The sequence below is a fragment of the Mytilus edulis genome, chromosome 1 (assembly GCF_963676685.1).
Source record: "Mytilus edulis chromosome 1, xbMytEdul2.2, whole genome shotgun sequence".
Taxonomy (NCBI): Eukaryota; Metazoa; Mollusca; class Bivalvia; order Mytilida; family Mytilidae; genus Mytilus; species Mytilus edulis.
The window spans coordinates 83912849-83939474 of NC_092344.1; the positions used below are offsets into that span (position 1 = coordinate 83912849).

A 26626-nucleotide genomic window follows, 5' to 3' on the forward strand; every position below is an offset into this window, starting at 1 on the left:
TGTGGCGTTTGTCGTTGATGGAATATGTTTGTTGTTGTAGATGCGGTTTGCATGTTGTGTCGACAGGATATTATTTGTTCATGCGCTTCACTATTATGAATGTTCTTGTGTGTACTTGTGCTGAATTTATGTCACGTAGTGTTTTGCGATATTTTTTAACATTGTCACAAAACCATTAAATCAGGTTCAACCCACCTTTTTTTAATGTCCTGTATGGCAGTTGTTATAAAAATATTCGTTTCTATATGTGTTGGCATATGTTTTTGATGAACTTCGGTGTTCCTGTTGTTCCATTGTTTTCCTTTTATGATAGATGTGTTTCCGTCGGTTTTTGTTTGAATCACGGATTTGTGATTGTACAATGCTATTGATTTTATTTGATCCCAATTTTCTTTTGCAATACTGTGGATTCATTTATTTTCGTGGGTACCAATTTTCGTGGATTGAGGGAAACTTGCATGTTCGTGGATATTTAAATTCGTGGTTTTGGCAAAGTCTGCATACAATCCTTAAGAACATTTGTATTTCGTTAAACATTTAAATTCGTGGTTTCCCTGTACACACGAAATCCACGAAAATTGGTATCCAACGAATATTAATGAATCCACAGTACATAGAAATTTACCTTTGACGTCACTTTTTGTGACGTTGATACATTCGTTTGACGCACAGTTCATACTTCTATTTAGCTGTATTTGTGTACTGTCGGAGATTGATTTTAGGTGCTCGTTGTTATTTTGTGGCTTACATGTTGAAATGTACTATTATATTATTCATTTATGTATTTCTCTGTCCTGGATGTTCTTGTTTTTATTCGTACTCTATTCCTGTAACGTAATGTTAACATTTTTACATTTATTTTACTTAGTCATATATATAAACGGGAGGTTGACATGCCATTAAACCAGGTTCAATCCATTATTTCCCTTAAAATTTTCTTTACCATGTCAGGAATATGGCAGTTGTTATCAAATAGTCCATTTGTATGTATGTTGCATTCGCGTTCGCTTTTGCAGCACTTCAGTTTTTCTGTTGTTCCGTTCTTTTCCTCTTATAGTTGATGCGATTTCCTCGGTTTTAGATTGTTACCCAGATTTGTTTTCTCTCAATCGATTTATGATTTCTGAACATCGGCATACTGTTGTTGCCTTTATTTTTGTATCAATTGAATGTGAAATTTCGATCAAAGGTAAGTTACAGAAAATAAAAAAAATCCTTAATCACATAGAAAAAAACAATAAGCTGTGTTTATTCATACCTTAAAATCGACTGCTAAAAATTGTATTCCCTAAATCTTGCATTGATTTACATCTTTCTGTTGTATTGTTTGTTATAAGACATATCGAACATATCTATATATAAAGCTATTAAGCACAGAAGGTGTGGGTATAATTCAATTAGACAGCAACCAAAAGACGAAAATAAATCCCAAAGACACATACAGAAATACACATATAGTCAATAAATAGTTGTCCGTACAATATGCCAATCTCCAAATGTCAATGAACTGAATAACTCTTGATTTAATAATTAGTTGACGGTGAATGGAGCTTTTGGACAAGTTGGAGTAGTTGGTCAACATGTACGAAGAATTGTGGAACTGGCAATCAGGTTAGGACAAAGACAAGATCTTGTACCAATCCAAAGCCACTGTATGGGGGAAAACGATGTCCTGGACTTACCACTGGAATAGAAAATAGACAGTGCAACACAAATCCATGTCCAAGTATGTGCAAATTTATGTTTAGCGAGCGAGATTCTATATTTTGTTCTTGCGATGAGAAAATAAGATGAATACTGCAAGTGAAGATTGGTTTACTTACTTGTAATGAGCAATCTCATCACTTCAAGTGTTTTATGGTGTTTTGGTTCTAAGTTTTAATTTATGCCATTTTTGGACTTTAGTTCGCTTTTGTGTTTGTCATTACGTTGTCAGTTTATCTTATCCTTATTGGCTTTAAAAGTCTTCTAGTTATATCATGTCTGTTTTGTATTTAAAACTTCAATATAAAATGTAATAAATCTTTAATAATGTTTTCATTGCATTGGATATAAAAAATGTATTTGTTTCGTAGCAATCGAATTTTAATACTTGCATTGGCCTTGTCTGTAGGCATTTAAATTACTTGAAATCATATGTCCTATTGTGACATCGTTATCAGCTATTAGAAAAAAAAATAAACGCTTGTAAATATAAATACTATAAATGATAGAAGTTATGGGGTATAACAAGATGTGACATACAAACAAATCAAAACACTCAAACTCACAATACAAAGGTATCAAAACAACATGTCGAACTAAAAATATTGTAAAACAAATACTGATTGACTTTTGATCAATTAAGTTGACGGTAATTGGAGTGTTTGGACAAGTTGGAGCAGTTGGTCAACATGTACTAAAAGTTGTGGAACTGGTGATCAAGTTAGGAATAAGAAAAGATCTTGTAACAATCCAAGTCCACTTAATGGTGGAAAACAATGCCCTGGACTAACCACTGGGATAGAAAGAAGACAGTGCAACACGAATCCATGCCCAGGTCGGCTCATATTTTTTTGTTTGATTCCTTATTTGTATTTGTATTAATAACACCATTACAAACTTCAAGGTAGGCGCGTCACGGTTTTTGATATCCTGTGGCGTTTGTCGTTGATGGAATATGTTTGTTGTTGTAGATGCGGTTTGCATGTTGTGTCGACAGGATATTATTTGTTCATGCGCTTCACTATTATGAATGTTCTTGTGTGTACTTGTGCTGAATTTATGTCACGTAGTGTTTTGCGATATTTTTTAACATTGTCACAAAACCATTAAATCAGGTTCAACCCACCTTTTTTAATGTCCTGTATGGCAGTTGTTATAAAAATATTCGTTTCTATATTTCTTGGCATATGTTTTTGATGAACTTCGGTGTTCCTGTTGTTCCATTGTTTTCCTCTTATGAAAGATGTGTTTCCGTCGGTTTTTGTTTGAATCACGGATTTGCGAGTGTACAATGCTATTGATTTTATTTGATCCCAATTTTCTTTTCAATATATAAAAATTTACCTTTGACGTCACTTTTTGTGACGTTGATACATTCGTTTGACGTACAGTTCATACTTCTATGTAGCTGTATTTGTGTACTGTCGGAGATTGATTTTAGGTGCTCGTTGTTATTCTGTGGCTTACATGTCGAAATGTACTATTATATTATTCATTTATGTATTTCTCTGTCCTGGATGTTCTTGTTTTTATTCGTACTCTATTCCTGTAACGTAATGTTGACATTTTTACATTTATTTTACTTGGTCATATATATAAACGGGAGGTTGACATGCCATTAAACCAGGTTCAACCCATTATTTCCCTTAAAATTTTCTTTACCATGTCAGGAATACGGCAGTTGTTATCAAATAGTCCATTTGTATGTATGTTGCATTCGCGTTCGCTTTTGCAGCACTTCAGTTTTTCTGTTGTTCCGTTCTTTTCCTCTTATAGTTGATGCGATTTCCTCGGTTTTAGATTGTTACCCAGATTTGTTTTCTCTAAATCGATTTATGATTTCTGAACATCGGCATACTGTTGTTGCCTTTATTTTTGTATCAATTGAATGTGAAATTTCGATCAAAGGTAAGTTACAGAAAATAAAAAAAATCCTTAATCACATAGAAAAAAACAATAAGCTGTGTTTATTCATACCTTAAAATCGACTGCTAAAAATTGTATTTCCTAAATCTTGCATTGATTTACATCTTTCTGTTGTATTGTTTGTTATAAGACATATCGAACATATCTATATATAAATCTATTAAGCACAGAAGGTGTGGGTATAATTCAATTAGACAGCAACCAAAAGACGAAAATAAATCCCAAAGACACATACAGAAATAAACATATAGTCAATAAATAGTTGTCCGTACAATATGCCAATCTCCAAATGTCAATGAACTGAATAACTCTTGATTTAATAATTAGTTGACGGTAAATGGAGCTTTTGGACAAGTTGGAGTAGTTGGTCAACATGTACGAAGAATTGTGGAACTGGCAATCAGGTTAGGACAAAGACAAGATCTTGTACCAATCCAAAGCCACTGTATGGGGGGAAACAATGTCCTGGACTTACCACTGGAATAGAAAATAGACAGTGCAACACAAATCCATGTCCAAGTATGTGCAAAGTTATGTTTAGCGTGATTATATATTTTATTTTTGCGATGAGAAAATAAGATGAATACTGCAAGTGAAGATTGGTTTACTTACTTGTAATGAGCAATCTCATCACTTCAAGTGTTTTATGGTGTTTTGGTTCTAAGTTTTAATTTATGGCGTGTTTGGACTTTAGATCGTTTTTGTTTTTGTCATTACGTTGTCAGTTTATCTTATCCTTATTGACTTTAAAAGTCTTCTAGTTATATCATGTCTGTTTTGTATTTAAAAAAACTTCAATAAAAAATGTAATAAATCTTTAATAATGTTTTCATTGCATTGGATATAAAAAAATGTATTTGTTTCGTAGCAATCGAATTTTAATACTTGCATTGGCCTTGTCTGTAGGCATTTAAATTACTTGAAATCATATGTCCTATTGTGACATCGTTATCAGCTATTAGAAAAAAAATAAACGCTTGTAAATATAAATACTATAAATGATTGAAGTTGTGGGGTATAACAAGATGTGACATACAAACAAATCAAAACACTCAAACTCACAATACAAAGGTATCAAAACAACATGTCGAACTAAAAATATTGTAAAACAAATACTGATTGACTTTTGATCAATTAAGTTGACGGTAATTGGAGTGTTTGGACAAGTTATAGCAGTTGGTCAACATGTACTAAAAGTTGTGGAACTGGTGATCAAGTTAGGAATAAGACAAGATCTTGTAACAATCCAAGTCCACTTAATGGTGGAAAACAATGCCCTGGACTAACCACTGGGATAGAAAGAAGACAGTGCAACACCAATCCATGCCCAGGTCGGCTCATATTTTTTTGTTTGATTCCTTATTTGTATTTGTATTAATAACACCATTACAAACTTCAAGGTAGGCGCGTCACGGTTTTTGATATCCTGTGGCGTTTGTCGTTGATGGAATATGTTTGTTGTTGTAGATGCGGTTTGCATGTTGTGTCGACAGGATATTATTTGTTTATGCGCTTCACTATTATGAATGTTCTTGTGTGTACTTGTGCTGAATTTATGTCACGTAGTGTTTTGCGATATTTTTTAACATTGTCACAAAACCATTAAATCAGGTTCAACCCACCTTTTTTTTAATGTCCTGTATGGCAGTTGTTATAAAAATATTCGTTTCTATATGTGTTGGCATATGTTTTTGATGAACTTCGGTGTTCCTGTTGTTCCATTGTTTTCCTCTTATGAAAGATGTGTTTCCGTCGGTTTTTGTTTGAATCACGGATTTGTGATTGTACAATGCTATTGATTTTATTTGATCCCAATTTTCTTTTCAATATATAAAAATTTACCTTTGACGTCACTTTTTGTGACGTTGATACATTCGTTTGACGTACAGTTCATACTTCTATGTAGCTGTATTTGTGTACTGTCGGAGATTGATTTTAGGTGCTCGTTGTTATTCTGTGGCTTACATGTCGAAATGTACTATTATATTATTCATTTATGTATTTCTCTGTCCTGGATGTTCTTGTTTTTATTCGTAATCTATTCCTGTAACGTAATGTTGACATTTTTACATTTATTTTACTTGGTCATATATATAAACGGGAGGTTGACATGCCATTAAACCAGGTTCAACCCATTATTTCCCTTAAAATTTTCTTTACCATGTCAGGAATACGGCAGTTGTTATCAAATAGTCCATTTGTATGTATGTTGCATTCGCGTTTGCTTTTGCTGCACTTCAGTTTTTCTGTTGTTCCGTTGTTTATCTCATATAGTTGATGCGATTTCCTCGGTTTTAGCTTGTTACCCAGATTTGTTTTCTCTCAATCGATTTATGACTTCTGAACATCGGCATACTGTTGTTGCCTTTATTTTTGTATCAATTGAATGTGAAATTTCGATCAAAGGTAAGTTACAGCAAATAAAAAGAATCCTTAATCACATAGAAACAAAAAAATAAGCTGTGTTTATTCATACCTTAAATCGACTGCTAAAAATTGCATTGCTTTACACTTTTCTGTTATATTGTTTGTTATACGACATATCGAAGATATCTATATATAAATCTATTAATGACAGAAGGTGCGGGTATATTCAATTAGACAGCAACCAAAAGACGAAAATAAATCCCAAAGACACACACAGAAATAAACATATAGTCAATAAATAGTTGTCCATACAATATGCCAATCTCTAAATGTCAATGAACTAAATAACTCTTGATTTAATTATTAGTTGACGGTAAATGGAGCTCTTGGACAAGTTGGAGTAGTTGGTCAACATGTACGAAGAATTGTGGAACTGGCAGTCATGTTAGGACAAAGACAAGATCTTGTACCAATCCAAAGCCACTGTATGGGGGGAAACAATGTCCTGGACTTACCACTGGAATAGAAAATAGACAGTGCAACACAAATCCATGTCCAAGTATGTGCAAAGTTATGTTTAGCGTGATTATATATTTTGTTTTTGCGATGAGAAAATAAGATGAACAAAGCAAGTGAAGATGGGTTTACTTTATTGTAACGAGCAATCTCATCACTTCAAGTGTTTTATGGTGTTTTGGTTCTAAGTTTTAATTTATGGCGTGTTTGGACTTTAGATCGTTTTTGTTTTTGTCATTACGTTGTCAGTTTATCTTATCCTTATTGACTTTAAAAGTCTTCTAGTTATATCATGTCTGTTTTGTATTTAAAAAAACTTCAATAAAAAATGTAATAAATCTTTAATAATGTTTTCATTGCATTGGATATAAAAGTCAAAATGTATTTGTTTCGTAACAATCGAATTTTAAAACTTGCATTGGCCATTACTTGTCTGTAGGCATTTAAATTACTTAAAATCATATCTCCAATTGTGACATCGTTATCAGCTATTAGAAAAAAAACCAAACATACTATAAATGATAGAAGCTGTGGGGTATAACAAGATATGACATACAAACAAATCAAAACACTCAAACTCACAATACAAAGGTTTCAAAACAATATGTCGAACTAAAAATATTGTAAAACAAATACTGATTGACGTTTGATCAATTAAGTTGACGGTAATTGGAGTGTTTGGACAAGTTGGATCAGTTGGTCAACATGTACTAAAAGTTGTGGAACTGTTGATCAAGTTAGGAATAAGACAAGATCTTGTAACAATCCAAGTCCACTTAATGGTGGAAAACAATGCCCTGGACTAACCACTTGGATAGAAAGAAGACAGTGCAATACGAATCCATACCCAGGTCGGCTCATATTTTTTTGTTTGATTCCTTATTTGTATTTGTATTAATAACACCATTACAAACTTCAAGGTAGGCGCGTCACGGTTTTTGATATCCTGTGGCGTTTGTCGTTGATGGAATATGTTTGTTGTTGTAGATGCGGTTTGCATGTTGTGTCGACAGGATATTATTTGTTCATGCGCTTCACTATTATGAATGTTCTTGTGTGTACTTGTGCTGAATTTATGTCACGTAGTGTTTTGCGATATTTTTTAACATTGTCACAAAACCATTAAATCAGGTTCAACCCACCTTTTTTTTAATGTCCTGTATGGCAGTTGTTATAAAAATATTCGTTTCTATATGTGTTGGCATATGTTTTTGATGAACTTCGGTGTTCCTGTTGTTCCATTGTTTTCCTTTTATGATAGATGTGTTTCCCTCGGTTTTTGTTTGAATCACGGATTTGTGATTGTACAATGCTATTGATTTTATTTGATCCCAATTTTCTTTTGCAATATATAGAAATTTACCTTTGACGTCACTTTTTGTGACGTTGATACATTCGTTTGACGCACAGTTCATACTTCTATTTAGCTGTATTTGTGTACTGTCGGAGATTGATTTTAGGTGCTCGTTGTTATTTTGTGGCTTACATGTTGAAATGTACTATTATATTATTCATTTACGTATTTCTCTGTCCTGGATGTTCTTGTTTTTATTCGTACTCTATTCCTGTAACGTAATGTTAACATTTTTACATTTATTTTACTTAGTCATATATATAAACGGGAGGTTGACATGCCATTAAACCAGGTTCAATCCATTATTTCCCTTAAAATTTTCTTTACCATGTCAGGAATATGGCAGTTGTTATCAAATAGTCCATTTGTATGTATGTTGCATTCGCGTTCGCTTTTGCAGCACTTCAGTTTTTCTGTTGTTCCGTTCTTTTCCTCATATAGTTGATGCGATTTCCTCGGTTTTAGCTTGTTACCCAGATTTGTTTTCTCTCAATCGATTTATGATTTCTGAACATCGGCATACTGTTGTTGCCTTCATTTTTGTATCAATTGAATGTGAAATTTCGATCAAAGGTAAGTTACAGAAAATAAAAAAAATCCTTAATCACATAGAAAAAAACAATAAGCTGTGTTTATTCATACCTTAAAATCGACTGCTAAAAATTGTATTTCCTAAATCTTGCATTGATTTACATCTTTCTGTTGTATTGTTTGTTATAAGACATATCGAACATATCTATATATAAATCTATTAAGCACAGAAGGTGTGGGTATAATTCAATTAGACAGCAACCAAAAGACGAAAATAAATCCCAAAGACACATACAGAAATAAACATATAGTCAATAAATAGTTGTCCGTACAATATGCCAATCTCCAAATGTCAATGAACTGAATAACTCTTGATTTAATAATTAGTTGACGGTAAATGGAGCTTTTGGACAAGTTGGAGTAGTTGGTCAACATGTACGAAGAATTGTGGAACTGGCAATCAGGTTAGGACAAAGACAAGATCTTGTACCAATCCAAAGCCACTGTATGGGGGAAAACGATGTCCTGGACTTACCACTGGAATAGAAAATAGACAGTGCAACACAAATCCATGTCCAAGTATGTGCAAAGTTATGTTTAGCGTGATTATATATTTTATTTTTGCGATGAGAAAATAAGATGAATACTGCAAGTGAAGATTGGTTTACTTACTTGTAATGAGCAATCTCATCACTTCAAGTGTTTTATGGTGTTTTGGTTCTAAGTTTTAATTTATGGCGTGTTTGGACTTTAGTTCGCTTTTGTTTTTGTCATTACGTTGTCAGTTTATCTTATCCTTATTGGCTTTAAAAGTCTTCTAGGTATATCATGTCTGTTTTGTATTTAAAACTTCAATATAAAATGTAATAAATCTTTAATAATGTTTTCATTGCATTGGATATAAAAAATGTATTTGTTTCGTAGCAATCGAATTTTAATACTTGCATTGGCCTTGTCTGTAGGCATTTAAATTACTTGAAATCATATGTCCTATTGTGACATCGTTATCAGCTATTAGAAAAAAAATAAACGCTTGTAAATATAAATACTATAAATGATTGAAGTTGTGGGGAATAACAAGATGTGACATACAAACAAATCAAAACACTCAAACTCACAATACAAAGGTATCAAAACAACATGTCGAACTAAAAATATTGTAAAACAAATACTGATTGACTTTTGATCAATTAAGTTGACGGTAATTGGAGTGTTTGGACAAGTTGGAGCAGTTGGTCAACATGTACTAAAAGTTGTGGAACTGGTGATCAAGTTAGGAATAAGACAAGATCTTGTAACAATCCAAGTCCACTTAATGGTGGAAAACAATGCCCTGGACTAACCACTGGGATAGAAAGAAGACAGTGCAACACCAATCCATGCCCAGGTCGGCTCATATTTTTTTGTTTGATTCCTTATTTGTATTTGTATTAATAACACCATTACAAACTTCAAGGTAGGCGCGTCACGGTTTTTGATATCCTGTGGCGTTTGTCGTTGATGGAATATGTTTGTTGTTGTAGATGCGGTTTGCATGTTGTGTCGACAGGATATTATTTGTTCATGCGCTTCACTATTATGAATGTTCTTGTGTGTACTTGTGCTGAAATTATGTCACGTAGTGTTTTGCGATATTTTTTAACATTGTCACAAAACCATTAAATCAGGTTCAACCCACCTTTTTTTTAATGTCCTGTATGGCAGTTGTTATAAAAATATTCGTTTCTATATGTGTTGGCATATGTTTTTGATGAACTTCGGTGTTCCTGTTGTTCCATTGTTTTCCTCTTATGAAAGATGTGTTTCCGTCGGTTTTTGTTTGAATCACGGATTTGTGATTGTACAATGCTATTGATTTTATTTGATCCCAATTTTCTTTTCAATATATAAAAATTTACCTTTGACGTCACTTTTTGTGACGTTGATACATTCGTTTGACGTACAGTTCATACTTCTATGTAGCTGTATTTGTGTACTGTCGGAGATTGATTTTAGGTGATCGTTGTTATTCTGTGGCTTACATGTCGAAATGTACTATTATATTATTCATTTATGTATTTCTCTGTCCTGGATGTTCTTGTTTTTATTCGTACTCTATTCCTGTAACGTAATGTTGACATTTTTACATTTATTTTACTTGGTCATATATATAAACGGGAGGTTGACATGCCATTAAACCAGGTTCAACCCATTATTTCCCTTAAAATTTTCTTTACCATGTCAGGAATACGGCAGTTGTTATCAAATAGTCCATTTGTATGTATGTTGCATTCGCGTTCGCGTTGATGGAATATGTTTGTTGTTGTAGATGCGGTTTGCATGTTGTGTCGACAGGATATTATTTGTTCATGCGCTTCACTATTATGAATGTTCTTGTGTGTACTTGTGCTGAAATTATGTCACGTAGTGTTTTGCGATATTTTTTAACATTGTCACAAAACCATTAAATCAGGTTCAACCCACCTTTTTTTTAATGTCCTGTATGGCAGTTGTTATAAAAATATTCGTTTCTATATGTGTTGGCATATGTTTTTGATGAACTTCGGTGTTCCTGTTGTTCCATTGTTTTCCTCTTATGAAAGATGTGTTTCCGTCGGTTTTTGTTTGAATCACGGATTTGTGATTGTACAATGCTATTGATTTTATTTGATCCCAATTTTCTTTTCAATATATAAAAATTTACCTTTGACGTCACTTTTTGTGACGTTGATACATTCGTTTGACGTACAGTTCATACTTCTATGTAGCTGTATTTGTGTACTGTCGGAGATTGATTTTAGGTGATCGTTGTTATTCTGTGGCTTACATGTCGAAATGTACTATTATATTATTCATTTATGTATTTCTCTGTCCTGGATGTTCTTGTTTTTATTCGTACTCTATTCCTGTAACGTAATGTTGACATTTTTACATTTATTTTACTTGGTCATATATATAAACGGGAGGTTGACATGCCATTAAACCAGGTTCAACCCATTATTTCCCTTAAAATTTTCTTTACCATGTCAGGAATACGGCAGTTGTTATCAAATAGTCCATTTGTATGTATGTTGCATTCGCGTTTGCTTTTGCTGCACTTCAGTTTTTCTGTTGTTCCGTTGTTTTCCTCATATAGTTGATGCGATTTCCTCGGTTTTAGCTTGTTACCCAGATTTGTTTTCTCTCAATCGATTTATGACTTCTGAACATCGGCATCCTGTTGTTGCCTTTATTTTTGTATCAATTGAATGTGAAATTTCGATCAAAGGTAAGTTACAGAAAATAAAAAGAATCCTTAATCACATAGAAACAAAAAAATAAGCTGTGTTTATTCATACCTTAAATCGACTGCTAAAAATTGCATTGCTTTACACTTTTCTGTTATATTGTTTGTTATACGACATATCGAAGATATCTATATATAAATCTATTAAGCACAGAAGGTGCGGGTATAATTCAATTAAACAGCAACCAAAAGACGAAAATAAATCCCAAAGACACACACAGAAATAAACATATAGTCAATAAATAGTTGTCCATACAATATGCCAATCTCTAAATGTCAATGAACTAAATAACTCTTGATTTAATTATTAGTTGACGGTAAATGGAGCTCTTGGACAAGTTGGAGTAGTTGGTCAACATGTACGAAGAATTGTGGAACTGGCAGTCATGTTAGGACAAAGACAAGATCTTGTACCAATCCAAAGCCACTGTATGGGGGGAAACAATGTCCTGGACTTACCACTGGAATAGAAAATAGACAGTGCAACACAAATCCATGTCCAAGTATGTGCAAAGTTATGTTTAGCGTGATTATATATTTTGTTTTTGCGATGAGAAAATAAGATGAATACTGCAAGTGAAGATTGGTTTACTTACTTGTAATGAGCAATCTCATCACTTCAAGTGTTTTATGGTGTTTTGGTTCTAAGTTTTAATTTATGGCGTGTTTGGACTTTAGTTCGCTTTTGTTTTTGTCATTACGTTGTCAGTTTATCTTATCCTTATTGACTTTAAAAGTCTTCTAGTTATATCATGTCTGTTTTGTATTTAAAAAAACTTCAATAAAAAATGTAATAAATCTTTAATAATGTTTTCATTGCATTGGATATAAAAGTCAAAATGTATTTGTTTCGTAACAATCGAATTTTAAAACTTGCATTGGCCATTACTTGTCTGTAGGCATTTAAATTACTTGAAATCATATCTCCAATTGTGACATCGTTATCAGCTATTAGAAAAAAAAACCAAACATACTATAAATGATAGAAGCTGTGGGGTATAACAAGATATGACATACAAACAAATCAAAACACTCAAACTCACAATACAAAGGTATCAAAACAATATGTCGAACTAAAAATATTGTAAAACAAATACTGATTGACGTTTGATCAATTAAGTTGACGGTAGTTGGAGTGTTTGGACAAGTTGGAACAGTTGGTCAATATGTACTAAAAGTTGTGGAACTGGTGATCAAGTTAGAAATAAGACAAGATCTTGTACCAATCCAAAACCTCTACATGGAGGAAAACAATGTCCAGGACTTCCTACCGGAGTAGAAAATAGACAATGCAACACAAATTCATGTCCAGGTTAGTGCTACAGTATTGATGAGGTTCCTTTTAATTTAAAGTCGACCTTACTATACTGCTGTGCAATGTAGTTGTAAGGCCTTTGAAAATTCATAATTTTTTTCTCGTTTTATTTTTCTTACATTAAACCATTAAATGGGTTCGGATCCATCTATCATTTGCTAAATTCTTGTTAAAATATATCGTTGAATTGTTTTTAATCTTTATTGAATGTAATAATGTATTAGAGTCACCTTAAAATGGCAGAAATCACTAATAAGCATATATTATAGTGTTTTTGCACATGCCTTTTAATATGAAAATGGTATATAGAAATGTTCACTACTAAGCAATGAATAGAAGTCCATACAATATGTCAAGCGCTGAAAAACTCAAAAGAATTTGTTTAAATAATCAGTTGACGGTAATTGGAGCCCTTGGGTAAGTTGGAGTAGTTGGTCAACATGCACGAAAAATTGTGGAAATGGTAATCGAGGAAGGACTAGAACAAGATCTTGTACCAATCCAAAACCACTACATGGTGGACAACAGTGTCCAGGACTTACTACTGGAGTAGAAAATAGACAATGCAACACAAATCCATGTCCAGGTTGGTGAAAAAACCTTGAAGAAAGTATGTTTATTTAATGTAGAATTTGGTAAATAATAGTTTGCACAACTGGATGAATTTCACTGCTGATGAAAGTTTCTTCTCTGATGGTATCACCGTTCAATTTGTCTTCAATGAACTGACAGGGTATATCATTGATTTGGTCCTAGTTTGTAATCAGCTGTTTACCAAAACTTTGGAAACTTTAGAAAAAAAAACAACCTAAGGATAATTTACTGCAATAATCTATCAACTTGGCTGTTTTTAGAGAAAAAAAAAAACATTCGGAAATGTTGTTCAGTTTGTATAATTTATTTTTTTCTTTTATGATTTGAGCACCACCGGAGAGTTTTTTTTTTTGAACGAAAACACACCAAAGGAATGCAATGCGCGTCTAACCTATACAATTTTAATCCTGGTATCTTCTTTGATTAGTATATTTACCGAGAAATGAAAAACAGTATAATAATGAGAACAGATTTAGAAATCGCATAATTTGGAGAGAGATTTTATTAGTATATTAGTAGACAGAGTACGCGTCTCATCTTATGCACCAGTCATGCGCCTGACAAATTGCAAGTTGCAAATATGAAATATCTTAAAAAAAAGTTTAAGATATAATTGGTTAATAACCAGATCAGTCGACCTTTCTCGAATTTGAATCATTTTGGCTCACGAAAACATAATAACATTCATTAAGTTGAAAAATAAATTATTTATGGTACAGTACAACACACTTATTTATTAGTGAATAGTTTCAAGTATATTAATTGTGTTATGAACTTTGGTAAATTTGTTTATTATTATCTTTAATTTTTGCTAATATGCTGTGCGTCATACCTTTTTGTGCTTCTTTGTTACATATTGCTTTGTTTTTCATAGTGATTAAGAATATAACACAATGTTGACCCCTATTTTTGACATTTTTACCTCATATGTCTGTTTGTTTTGTTCACAAATCGTTGTCAATAGAATGGACTTTATTAGCTTTAAAACCAAGTTTAATCCATCATTTTCTACACAAGTAAATGTTTGTACCAAGTCAGGAATAAGAAAGTTGTTATTCATTCATTTGAAGTGTTTGGTGTGTTTGAGCTTTTGATTTTGCCATTAAATTAGGGACTTATCTTTTTGAATTTTCCTCGAAGTTCAGTATTTTTGTGATTTTTCTACTTCCCCTGTGCTTTACACTATGATAAAAGCATTTAAATGTTTCATTATAGTTAGGAAAAAGAAGTTTCAAATGAAAGAACCTTGATATAAAAATCAGCCAGTTACTTTTCTTTGTAAATTCATCTGAAAAAAATTAAATAATTGCAGTCAATGGCGGATGGTCCTCTTACGGAAGTTGGAGTCCTTGGACATCGTGTACAGTCCCATGTGGTGGAGGGTCTCAGTCTAGAGATAAACATAGGATATGCTCTAACCCGGAACCGAAATATGGTGGAAGTCACTGTGTTGGTAGTTCATCTGAAACTGCATCACTTCCATGTAACCTTTCACCATGTCCAAGTGAGTAAGCCTGGTGCAAACAGCACCACAATGAGAACAGACGATAAGATTAGGGACCGTTAATTCACTAGCATGAGTTTACGGCATTTAGAACATGCGTCATAAAAGACACGTCATGTACTCCGTAGTGTTTTTATGCACGGCGATTGATTTTTCTTCAACTTCTGAAATAAATTCTAGGTCAAAGTACTTTCAATTTTTTTTTCTGTGAATGCATTGAAACTAACAAACATTTATATAAGGGTTATATGGGGAAACTTATATTGCCATTTTTTAGGGAACATTAAGCCATAGATTTGGTTAACATGCAATGAGGTTATGGTTTTTTATAAATACTCCCGAAATAACAAATAACAATAAGGGGTAATGGGTCTTATGCATGACATTCTGTTGAAAAAACCATCCAGTGTTCTATTGAATTCAATTTAGAAATCTAAATGATTTAAAAAACCCATTTGTTTCTGTTATTGTAAAAACAGTGAATGATACTTAATTTTTAAGAGAGTATTGTTAAATGTTTCTACCGAATATCGAATGACGCTTAGTAAATTATTTTTTTACAAATTTTTTTTGTATTATGACTGTTTGGATGCTCAGAAAAAGAAACTGATTTACTTGTAATGACTCAACTGTAAAGACTTTATTTAAATGGTCAGTTTCCTCAAACTTCTTGGCGATATTACAGAAAACATTCTTCATTAATAAATCGGGTCACAAATTTTGAGTTCGGAAATTAATAAACCCGATAAATAAAAATATGCTTATACTCTATATCATCACGATGTAAAATACAAAGGTTCTTATTGATATACGTTATTTCATTCTTAGATTTAAAGTCAAAATAACTACATAGACGAACAAAAAGATATACAAAAGTGAAATCTCCTGATCCATGTTTTAAAATAAGATTTGCAGCTATGGCAATACGACAAACACTACCTATTTCTATTTTAGTCAACGGAGGATGGTCTTCTAATGGAAGTTGGAGTCCTTGGTCATCCTGTAATGTCACATGTGGTGGCGGAAAGAAGACTAGAAAAAGAGAAAGAACATGTTCGAATCCAGTTCCAAAATACGGCGGGAATCAGTGTGTCGGGATTAGAACAGAAACGGCGGCAGATTCTTGTAGTCCCGTACCATGTCCGAGTAATTAATCCATTTGTCCAATATGTTAATTCCATATTAGTTATACTATTATTAAACTTTTAAAACAAAATGGAATGCGATGCAGGAGTAAATGTCCAATAGCTGAAAAAACAAAACTAACCAGATATTCTGATGATATAAATAATGATGATTGATTGAATTCGTTAATGAAACAACATCTTATGACCACAAAGATCAAAATATATATAAATACAACATTATGCCTTCAATTGCAGATATTAAACTATAAAATGCCAAACCCCAAATTTGACAGAAACCTTAAAAAAACTGCTGTATGAAACAAAATCCTTTAATGACCGAAACATTTCGTTATTATTATGAAAGGCAACACTAGATGCCCACAAACTAATAAAAAAAAAAAACGAAAATGTCAAAACCATACACGAAATTTTAAAACGACTTATGTGTGAGCTGAATTGAACACAGACCATGCAACATCTGCTCTAAACACCAAATTTTTCAACGTGTTTTGATAAATAAGGTCAACAATTATCCATTGTTCAAACGGACAGAATTCAATGCAATTTCTTACGTTCTAAATCAGTCCAAGTAAAGAAAGAAGTGATTAAATATGAAAATTACGTATTTCAGATATACAATCAACATATAATTCCGAAACATGAGCATATAAAAAAATATTATTCTGATATCACTATATTTTCAAACATTAGATCTTATTATAAGGTTAGTTTTTTTTTATTGCAGTTGATGGCGATTGGTCTTCATTCAAAAGTTGGAGTCCTTGGTCATCATGTAATGTAACATGCGGTGGTGGAACAAAATCCAGAAGCAAAAATAGGACATGTACAAATCCAGAACCAAAATATGGCGGACAATCATGTGTAGGAAGTACAACCGAGAAGTCTACAGTTTTTTGTAATTCCATGCCATGTCCAAGTAATTTAACCAATACATTTTACACTATTTATCCAATATTTTATACATTATTAGTTATCAATATATACTTTTTTAATAAAGCTGCCATACAATTTGAACACAATGTTTATATTAACACTTTATATACTGTTTTTATATATAGTGTTAATCATAGATTTATCTCAATCTTTGGAGGCTTTGAAGTTTGTACAAATTCATTATTTGTAAGATTCAAAACAACTTTTTCTGCTATTGTCATCAACAATTAAAATAAAAAATATAGAGTTTCAGACACATACTAACAATTAAATCTATATATGTATGAAAAGTCAAATATGAATAATCAATCCTAATGTGTATGATTTATTAAAGTTGATGGTGGGTGGTCATCCTACGGAACATGGAGTTCGTGGTCTATATGTAGTATAACTTGTGGTGGTGGTGTGAAGTCAAAACGTAGAAATAGGACATGTTCAAACCCTGTACCAAAATATGGCGGGAAAAAGTGCATCGGGGATGAAGTGGATAATGTAACTGCTGAATGCAACATATTACCATGCCCAAGTAAAGTCATATTTAATCATAATAACATTGCATCGTACTTTGAAAAGTTTTGGTAATTCAGGGAAAATAAAATTTCACATAATTGTATAATGTAATTAAATTGGCAAATTGTTACCCTCAAAAGCTTTTAAATATGATAAAATATATTAAGAATTGAGATGCGATATAAAACAAACACTTACAATTATAGTTCATTATCATAGATAATAATTTTTTTATATGTAGTTTCATTATATTAAGAATCTGTAAAATGTCTTTGTTGCGTACCACATTAACGAAAATAAAACTGTAAAAACTCTGTTCATTTTAAGCGCTAGGTTCAGTAATAATAAACACATGAAAATCATCCGGACCGGCATTTAATGATTATAAACCTCATAATAGATATCACCCTTATAATTATGGACACCAGATTAAAGTTTAGTGTACACGAGACGTGATATATACTTGCTTACTATTAAATCAAAATTAACAGATTGGCCTTTAATGACCAATTATTATTCACAACTGGTGTCTTATTTTAACAGACATTTTGTGGATTTTGCCACAGATACAGGGCAAAATTATAATATTATTATAATCACAAGTTTAATTTGTTCAAAAGTAACTAGATAGTCTATTCAATATTTAAGACACATATATTTTTAGATCAGTATTAATAGGCAAGGTGTATAAATAAATTCAGATTTTTTTATAAAGCAGCAGCATCCAAAATGTTTGAACACAAAACCCTGGACTGTTTTCTTCTTTTGAGCTATTTTCTTCTATTACCTGCAACGAGAGAAACACTTTTGTTTTGAAATCTGTCAATCTAAACTGTTTATTTAGATACATATTTCCCTTTCTAACACAGATTGAAAGAAAAACACGTACCTTTGTACAAACAACACCTACGAAAATGTAAAACAATGAGTCGTTCTTGCAAAAGTCAGCAACTGTATTATTCAGAATGCAGACAATGATAATTATATCATTATAATATTTATTAAAGTTGACGGTGGGTGGTCATCCTTCGGTGAATGGAGTAATTGGTCTGTATGTAGTGTAACTTGTGGTGGAGGTGTAAAGTCAAGAAGTAGAAAAAAGTCATGCTCCAATCCTGTACCAAAATATGGAGGGAAACCGTGCAATGGAAATGAAGTAGAAAATGTTACTTCTGACTGCAACACGATATCTTGTCCAAGTAAATTCATATTTTATTATAATTCTAATGTATAGTCCATTTCAATTTTTGGTCAGTGGCGAAAATGAAATTTTACATTTTTTTTAAATAGAATTTATTTGTATTGTTTATAAGGAAGGAAATAAAAAAACCCAAAACAAACAAGCCAATGATGTTTATTTTCAATGTTTATATAGTTTCAATATATGTAGAGTATAAATAAGAGAAATGTTGATGTTGAGTAACCCATTTGATACAAATTAAACCAATGTGAAGTGCTATGATAATCCACGAATCATGAACAAAGGGATTTAAGAATTTTAAACTAATAACAAATTCAACCTTATTTTTGTTTTGTACCAGACGCGCATGTTTTTTAAATGATTGTCAATGAGCAAGTTATCCATGAAAATTCAAATGAAATGGACGTAATTAATTGAATGCAATCGTATGGTCTCCAGCAATGAGAGAAACTCACAACATATGGGCGAATATAAAAAAATACTTGCTTATCGGTATAAAAGAGGGACGAAAGATACCAAAGGGACAGTCAAACTCATAAATCTAAAACAAACTGACAACGCCATGGCTAAAAATGAAAAGAACAAACAAACAAGATCACACGACACAACATAGAAAACTAAAGAATGAACAACACGAACCCCTACAAAAAACATGGGGTGATCAAATTGCCTTCAATGATTGACCATTATGCACATATTATTTCACTATACATTTTGTAGTGAAAAGACAAATACACGATACATGTATAACTATAATTATATATCATTTTGTCATTGGAACTTAGAAGTCTTTCTTAAATTCTGTGAACAAATACATTTTAAGAGCCATATAGATAAGAAAGTAAGATAAATGAATATGAGATACGAAAATTTCCATACCCCTATAATGTTTTGATATTTGGACATTTTTTTTATTTAATTGAGTTTTGATTGAGTTATGCCTTTCCACTGGTATTTTATAGTGTGCCTTTCTATTTTGTGATGTTATAGTATTGTTTCAGAAAAGGGAGACGGTCTAGTACCATTAAAACGTTTAACCCCGCTGCAAATTTTTGCACCTGTCCTAAGTCAGGAATCTGAGGTACAGTAGTTGTCGTCTGTTTATGTAGTTCATACATGTTTCTCGTTTGTCGTTTTAATATAGATAAGATTTTCCCGTTTCAATGGTTTTTCACTAGTAATTTTTGGGGGCCTTCATAGCTTGCTGTTCGATGTGAGCCAAGGCTCCGTGTTGAAGGCTGTACCTTGACCTATAATGGTTTACTTTTATAAATTGTTTCTTGGATGTAGAGTTGTCTCTTTGGCACTCATACCACATCTTCCTATATCTATGTTATAATGTTATAATGTTTTCAATACAATGCATTAAAGTTAATGGTGGGTGGTCATTCTACGGTGAATAGAGGTCGTGGTCTGTATGTAGTATAACTTGTGGTGGTGGTAAAAAGTCGAAAAGCAGAAGTAGGACTGTTCAAACCCTGTACCACACTTCGGTGGAAAACAGTGCACTGGGAATGTCCTGTGAAATACTTCTCCTGACTGCAATACATATCATTGTAAAAGTAATTACTTCAAATCTTATTGTTTAGAATACAACTTTATTATCAATTTATAAAACATAATATTTTTAAACGATAAAACGATATGTATTTGCGTGTACAAAGAAATAATAAAATTAATTTGTTTTGAAACAGTGTTTTAATATCTGATTTCCCCCCAACTAAATTTCACATGCATTTGATATTTCTAATGGATGATTTCTTCTGACTGCAATATTATCCGATGTCCAAGTAATAGCACATTTTTCGTTGTAATAAAGATATAATGATAAAAAACTCCTGGATAAAATACGTATGTTGATATCCTCTTAAGGGCATACGATACAGTTTCGATCCCATAATGATTTTATTACGAAAAGTTACATACAAAGTAAAAAAACAAATAACTTCATCTTCTATTTTTCGAGATAAAAGGGGTCGATTTTTTAGACATTTACTCAAAATTTCGGTTCTACGTATCTGTTTTCAGTTAAATCAGTTTGAATGATAAAAATCTGTCGAAACATGCATCTTTTATCGATATGTCACAGTTTGACGTCGCAAAAATGACGTTTTACGGTTGCAACGATATTCTCTCCCCTGTTACCAAATCGTTTCCACTTCAAAGATGTTCTCTTTATTTTACCTTCAAATCATACCTTTCTCTAATCATAGCTAGTTAGATATTAATTTGATTTTATCTGATATTTTTAACAACAACAAAACATTTCTATATAGGAGTCTTCATATTTAGTTACGGTAAAATCTGCTAAAAATATAGAAGATGAAATTAATAAAAAAAAATATCATTTAACCCGTAGAAAACTGATGTGTCTATCAGTGCAAAATATTTAAAAAAACAAACTAAAAAAACAAATAAAATCAATTTGCTTCAACTTAAAACTTCAAATATAGAACCATTCGTAAAACATAGACCATTTTTATGGAGTTTATTCATAAAATAATCATACATAGCATGAAACACTTGTCCTGTAGACAAACCTGGCCTCGCCCATTTAGGGGGTTTCCCTCAGGTTTTGTTTGTTACGTTGATTCGTCTCTTCTGAATTGTTTGATGGGATTTGGTCATTGGAAAACAACAGTCGCCTTCATTTACATACTTTTTTCATTGAAGTTCATGGTGAGTGGTCATCATTTGGAATTTGGAGTTCTTGGTTTTCATGTAGCTTAACGTGTGGTGGTGGTGAAAAGATACGAATAAGGAATAGAACGTGTTCTAATCCTGTACCACAATATGGAGGAATGCAGTGCACTGGAAATGCAACGGAAAATACAACATCTGACTGCAACATATTGCATTGCCCAAGTAATAGCAATTATTGATTATATTAGTCACTTAAGTTTGTATTGCTCTTACCACTTCAATTCACATTTGCATTATTCTTATAAAGTTAAGAAACTTGACAAACTGTAAAAGTTGTCAAACCTTCATTTTATAGAATAATGTACATGTATATGCCATATGTATAACAGACAAATATTGTCATTTAATTCTATTTTCAGGGGTGAAGGTACACAGCGGTGTATAGGGGTGTACCTTTAAATTTTCTTTGATATACAATAGCTTCAGTATTTTTGTGCAATTACAATTGAAACACAAAACTCAAGTACAATACTGTCATTATGATTTCATGTTAAAGGATTTCATATCAAATATGATAACCAAATGCTTCAAAGAATAAAAAAACATGGTTTAACCAATACTGTTGGATAAAGTGAGCACCTTATATATATATATACAACTCGTCTAAACATCAACCCAACAATGTTAGATCTGTAAATTTGCTTTCTCAAATCTGTTGTTGTTCCCTCGACGGGATTCGAACCCATGCTACTGAGATATCGTGACACAAATCGCCTGCACTCTAACCGGTGCGCTAGACCACACGACCACCTGAGCTTCATAAAATTGAAGCTTTCGGTGACCGGGTGTTATCTTTCCACGTCAGTTTTAATCTAGCGTCGTACTACAGTACATAATATATTAGGCATGAAGATGTTATTTTTACAGATCAGCTAAATCATCTACAGTAAACGATATATATTAGACAAAGTTAAGTAAAGTCCGTATGCCGGTAACATTTAAGAAAATTATTAAAAGATAATAACGGTTTCAATGCATCACTTTTTTACTAGTACTTTCACTGTGCTCGCAGATCTTCAAGTAATGTGACTTATATATATATATATATATATAACAATTGATCGACGTTTACAATAGTGTGACGTTAACAATAGTGCGACGTTAACAAATACAAGGGAGACTACTTCTGTCATTTTCAGTCTTTAAAATGTTACGTTAAAATTAGAATATCATTTATCATTTAATCCCGGGTTGAGAATGTTTATGAATAATTCTTTTTTCTTCCTCCGGAGAAAATCATTTTGACGATTGACCATATACAATGGAAATATTTTAAATCGTCCATTTCAACAACGATGGAAATGGTCGTTTAACCTGATATAACAAACCATGAAGATTTTACACTCATCAGGGCAAACGACCATTTCCGTCTTTGTTCTAATGGACGATTTAAAATATTTCCATTGTTTATGGTTAATCGTCAAAAAAGGGATTGGGAAGAATCTGTTTTAGCGGACCCCGGAAGTTGGAAGATGCACAATTTATGCGCATGACTGATAACCCCGAGTTACGTTGCTATGCTGAAATATAAACAGCGGCCATTTTTTTTACCGCTTCGAAAGACGTCGATGTAAATGATTTTTAAAAAGTGATTTTAACTAGTGAAACTGAACAATTAAAAATAAATATAATGCACTTACCCATTTAAGCTTGAAAATCATCCATACTAGAATTTAGTGTGTTTGTTATTTCGTTTAGTACTCTTGGTTTTTTAGATGCAGGTTGTGGTACACTGACGGTGATGGTTTCTGTCGTAATTAGGGCTTGTTTTTGTTTTTCCGGATTATACACTTTTTTAATAAGGTTAATAAATGCTAGGAAAGGGTCGTCAGAGCCAATAATATATTTTTTTCGTACACAATATTGACTGAAATAAGTGTCATAAAGGGATTTTACTGTGCCGTATTTTGGAAGTGATTTTTTAAGTGCTCGCCAAGTACTTTCAATCGTATTTGTATGCGCTCCTGTTTCAGGGTCTACAAAATTTACAGAATGGTTGACTTTTAAGTGTTCAAATCCCTCAGATCCTAGACAATCATATGCCTTCCAACAGTCGCTGATGATTGTGGTTCCTGGTTTTATGTTGTCTTTTATTAATTTTAATAGTGTTTCTTTTGTCCGATTTTCTACTGATGCAAAAAAACTTTTTTTACTGTCTCTTTCTATACCTCCAAAGACCCACTGTCCTTCAACTCGACGCCCTTTATGGTATTTTCTTTTTCCAAATTTACTTTCGTCTATTTCTACGATAACGTTTTCTCCACCTATTTTTTCACTGTCTATTTCCAAAATTTCTATGCAAACTTCACGGCAATAATTGTACCAATCTACGATTGTTTGATTACAAATAGAAAGTTAATGTTTAACAAATTCTTGGTCTATTTTGTAAATCCAGAAATAAGTGATGAATAATATTTTTTCCAAACTTAAATTATGTCCTTGAAACCAGGATCTGTTTCTGATGGAGACCTTTTTATTGCATTTTTTGTTGCTACACTTCCAATAAAAAATGTCGTTTGAAAAAGAACTGTCTTTTCTTAAACCGAAATGTCCATGGCTACACTTTTTACATACCTCTCCAGATAAATCTAGAATTAATCCTAGTGAAAAACACCACTGAATAATTTTCTCAACACTTTCACAAATAATAAACAAATCTTTTAACTTGATCGGCATTTCCGTATTTACATTGTAACAGTGTTTGTAAACACAGCTGATTTTACGTTACGGTTGACTATGACGTCACTTATTCATGAATATTCATGACATAGAGGTCACAGATAATGGAATTTTTATCACGTGATATACCTACCTGAGTTACGGAAGCGTAGACATTTTGTACACTTACCAAGACGTATTTCTACTAGATTTTGTAATTTTCATTTAAAAAACTGTTTAAAACAACAGTTTTTTAAACAAAACTTGACCTGGGGAGTTCGATTTTGACCTTCTTTTTTTGATTTTTGGCCTATTTTCGTTTTTAACTTTTTAGCGGGACCGATTCCTATATACTAGTACTTACTATAGTTTCCCGTACTTTTTATGGGGTCCGCTAAAGTAGAGGTACTCCAAGGGATTTTAAAATTATTAATTTTTTAAATAAAGAAAAAAGAATCAACACAAACGTTCATTTTTTTTTATATATATTGTCAGTAGGTGCCCACCATATAATTCTATAGGGTTCTTCATTTTTGTCGAATTTGTACATCGCAAAGATATCATTTTGAGAATAGGTTTAACATATAACCTGACATGTTTTGACGTATTGCCTTGGATAATTTTACCTTTATTATCTATTTTCTTGCAGTCGACGGTGGCTGGTCGTCATATGGACATTGGAGTTCATGGTCGTTATGTAATGTTACTTGTGGTGGTGGTAAAAAGTCCAGAATCAGGAATAGGACTTGCACAAATCCGGTACCAAAATATGACGGAAAACAATGCATTGGAAAAGCAGGTGAAAACGGAACCGCTGACTGCAATACATTACTTTGTCCAAGTAAGTAACACAGTTGATTATGCTAACAATAAATATAATCGATATCGAGAGATCCAGAGAGATAGTTTTTTAGTTATTTTCTGGGTATAACATTTGGTATCGTCTGAATTTTTGTGTCAACAATAATTCTAAACAATTTTTGAGCACTTGTTAACTTTTGAGAGAACAGAACCAGTTAGAGGTGCTTGTTCTTACCAAAAAAAGACAATTGAGCATTTTGTTTTAACCTGACGTTGTCTGAATAGTCACATGTTTAAAAAGTCAATATACATTTATTTAAGTAAACGGTGAATGGTCACACTACACTGTATGGAGTCAATGGGGAAATTGCTCAAACGAATGTAATGGAGGATTGAAATATAGAACCAGATCAAGATCCTGTACAAATCCACAGCCAAAGTTTGGTGGTTTGGAATGTACTGGAAATACGACTGATGAAGAAGGAGGAGTCTGTAATATTCATCATTGTCCATGTAAGTATAAAAAATAACAAATGGTAGACAATATCTTACAAACTTGAAAAAAGAAAGGAATTGGATAAAAATTGAAACACAAGAGAAACAAAAAGAAAAAAAAGGATGAAAGCAAATTTGTATTAGAGTACTATATGAAAATATTAACAGTCACAATGACCTTAAAAATTTAGGTTTTGAGCGTTTTCTTCTGACATCAGCAGGACATTTCAATCATTTTCGAATATTTAGTGTACTGTAATGTACAAAATGAACGACACGAAATCCCCTATTTAGATGAATAAATACGACTAAAACAATTTAAAGCAGCCGAAGAAATAAATTTTCTACATTTGAAAATGCCTGTAATAAGTCAGGAATATGACAGTTGTTTTCCATTTATTTGATGTGTTTTGTCATTTAATTTTGCCATTTGATTAGAGACTGAAATTTCCGACTAAATTTTCCTCGGAGTTCAATAATTTTGTGACTTTACTTTTTGAAGAGTCTCAAAAGAACAACCCTCTTCAATATTATCAATTCAGTTTAACAGTGAAATATATATAATGTGCTATCTACTTTTTTCAGTGGATGGTAATTGGACATACTATAGTGAGTGGTCGCCATGGGATACATGTAATGTGACGTGTGGTGGAGGATTCTGTAGTCGATATAGAAACAGAACATGTAAAAATCCAGAACCTATGTTTGGCGGAATGAATTGTTCGGGAGATGATATAGACCAACAAAAAGGAACTTGTAACAAACAACGATGTAAAGCAAAAGGTACAATAAGCCCTATCTTTTATGAACTAATACTGGACGTCTACGTTCTCAATATTTGACAGTAAGCTAAGATTGGACAATAATAATTAATTAAGTACATTATTTTCTGATAAATAATGTACTGATAGACCACAATTATTTTCATTTGAAATCCCGCAATATCAAGAAAATTAATTCAGAGGTTAAGATATAGGGATTTAAAAGAATAAATAAAAAAATCACGAATTATTATACCAATATTCTAGTCCTATCTCCTTATATCTATCTGCCAACAATAACCGTAATGACGTACACTGAAACTAGAAAGGTGTAGAATAA

General features: G+C 32.3%; 1 protein-coding gene and 1 pseudogene across 1 annotated transcript in view; one reads left to right on the forward strand and one right to left on the reverse strand.

The window, feature by feature from the left end:
- LOC139487735 (SCO-spondin-like) overlaps positions 1–26626 on the forward strand; it is a 96085-nt gene that overhangs the window by 34641 nt on the left and 34818 nt on the right. The window contains exons 13-32 of the mRNA XM_071272820.1: positions 1535–1726; positions 2348–2539; positions 3958–4149; positions 4770–4961; positions 6365–6556; positions 7173–7364; positions 8786–8977; positions 9594–9785; positions 11975–12166; positions 12784–12975; positions 13373–13564; positions 14885–15076; positions 16031–16222; positions 16949–17140; positions 17492–17683; positions 18675–18866; positions 21542–21733; positions 24879–25070; positions 25352–25543; positions 26111–26307. Coding sequence (XP_071128921.1) covers positions 1535–1726; positions 2348–2539; positions 3958–4149; positions 4770–4961; positions 6365–6556; positions 7173–7364; positions 8786–8977; positions 9594–9785; positions 11975–12166; positions 12784–12975; positions 13373–13564; positions 14885–15076; positions 16031–16222; positions 16949–17140; positions 17492–17683; positions 18675–18866; positions 21542–21733; positions 24879–25070; positions 25352–25543; positions 26111–26307 — 3845 coding nt within the window. The remainder of the gene's footprint in view (positions 1–1534; positions 1727–2347; positions 2540–3957; positions 4150–4769; positions 4962–6364; positions 6557–7172; positions 7365–8785; positions 8978–9593; positions 9786–11974; positions 12167–12783; positions 12976–13372; positions 13565–14884; positions 15077–16030; positions 16223–16948; positions 17141–17491; positions 17684–18674; positions 18867–21541; positions 21734–24878; positions 25071–25351; positions 25544–26110; positions 26308–26626) is intronic.
- Positions 23009–24636, reverse strand: LOC139492806 (uncharacterized; annotated as a pseudogene).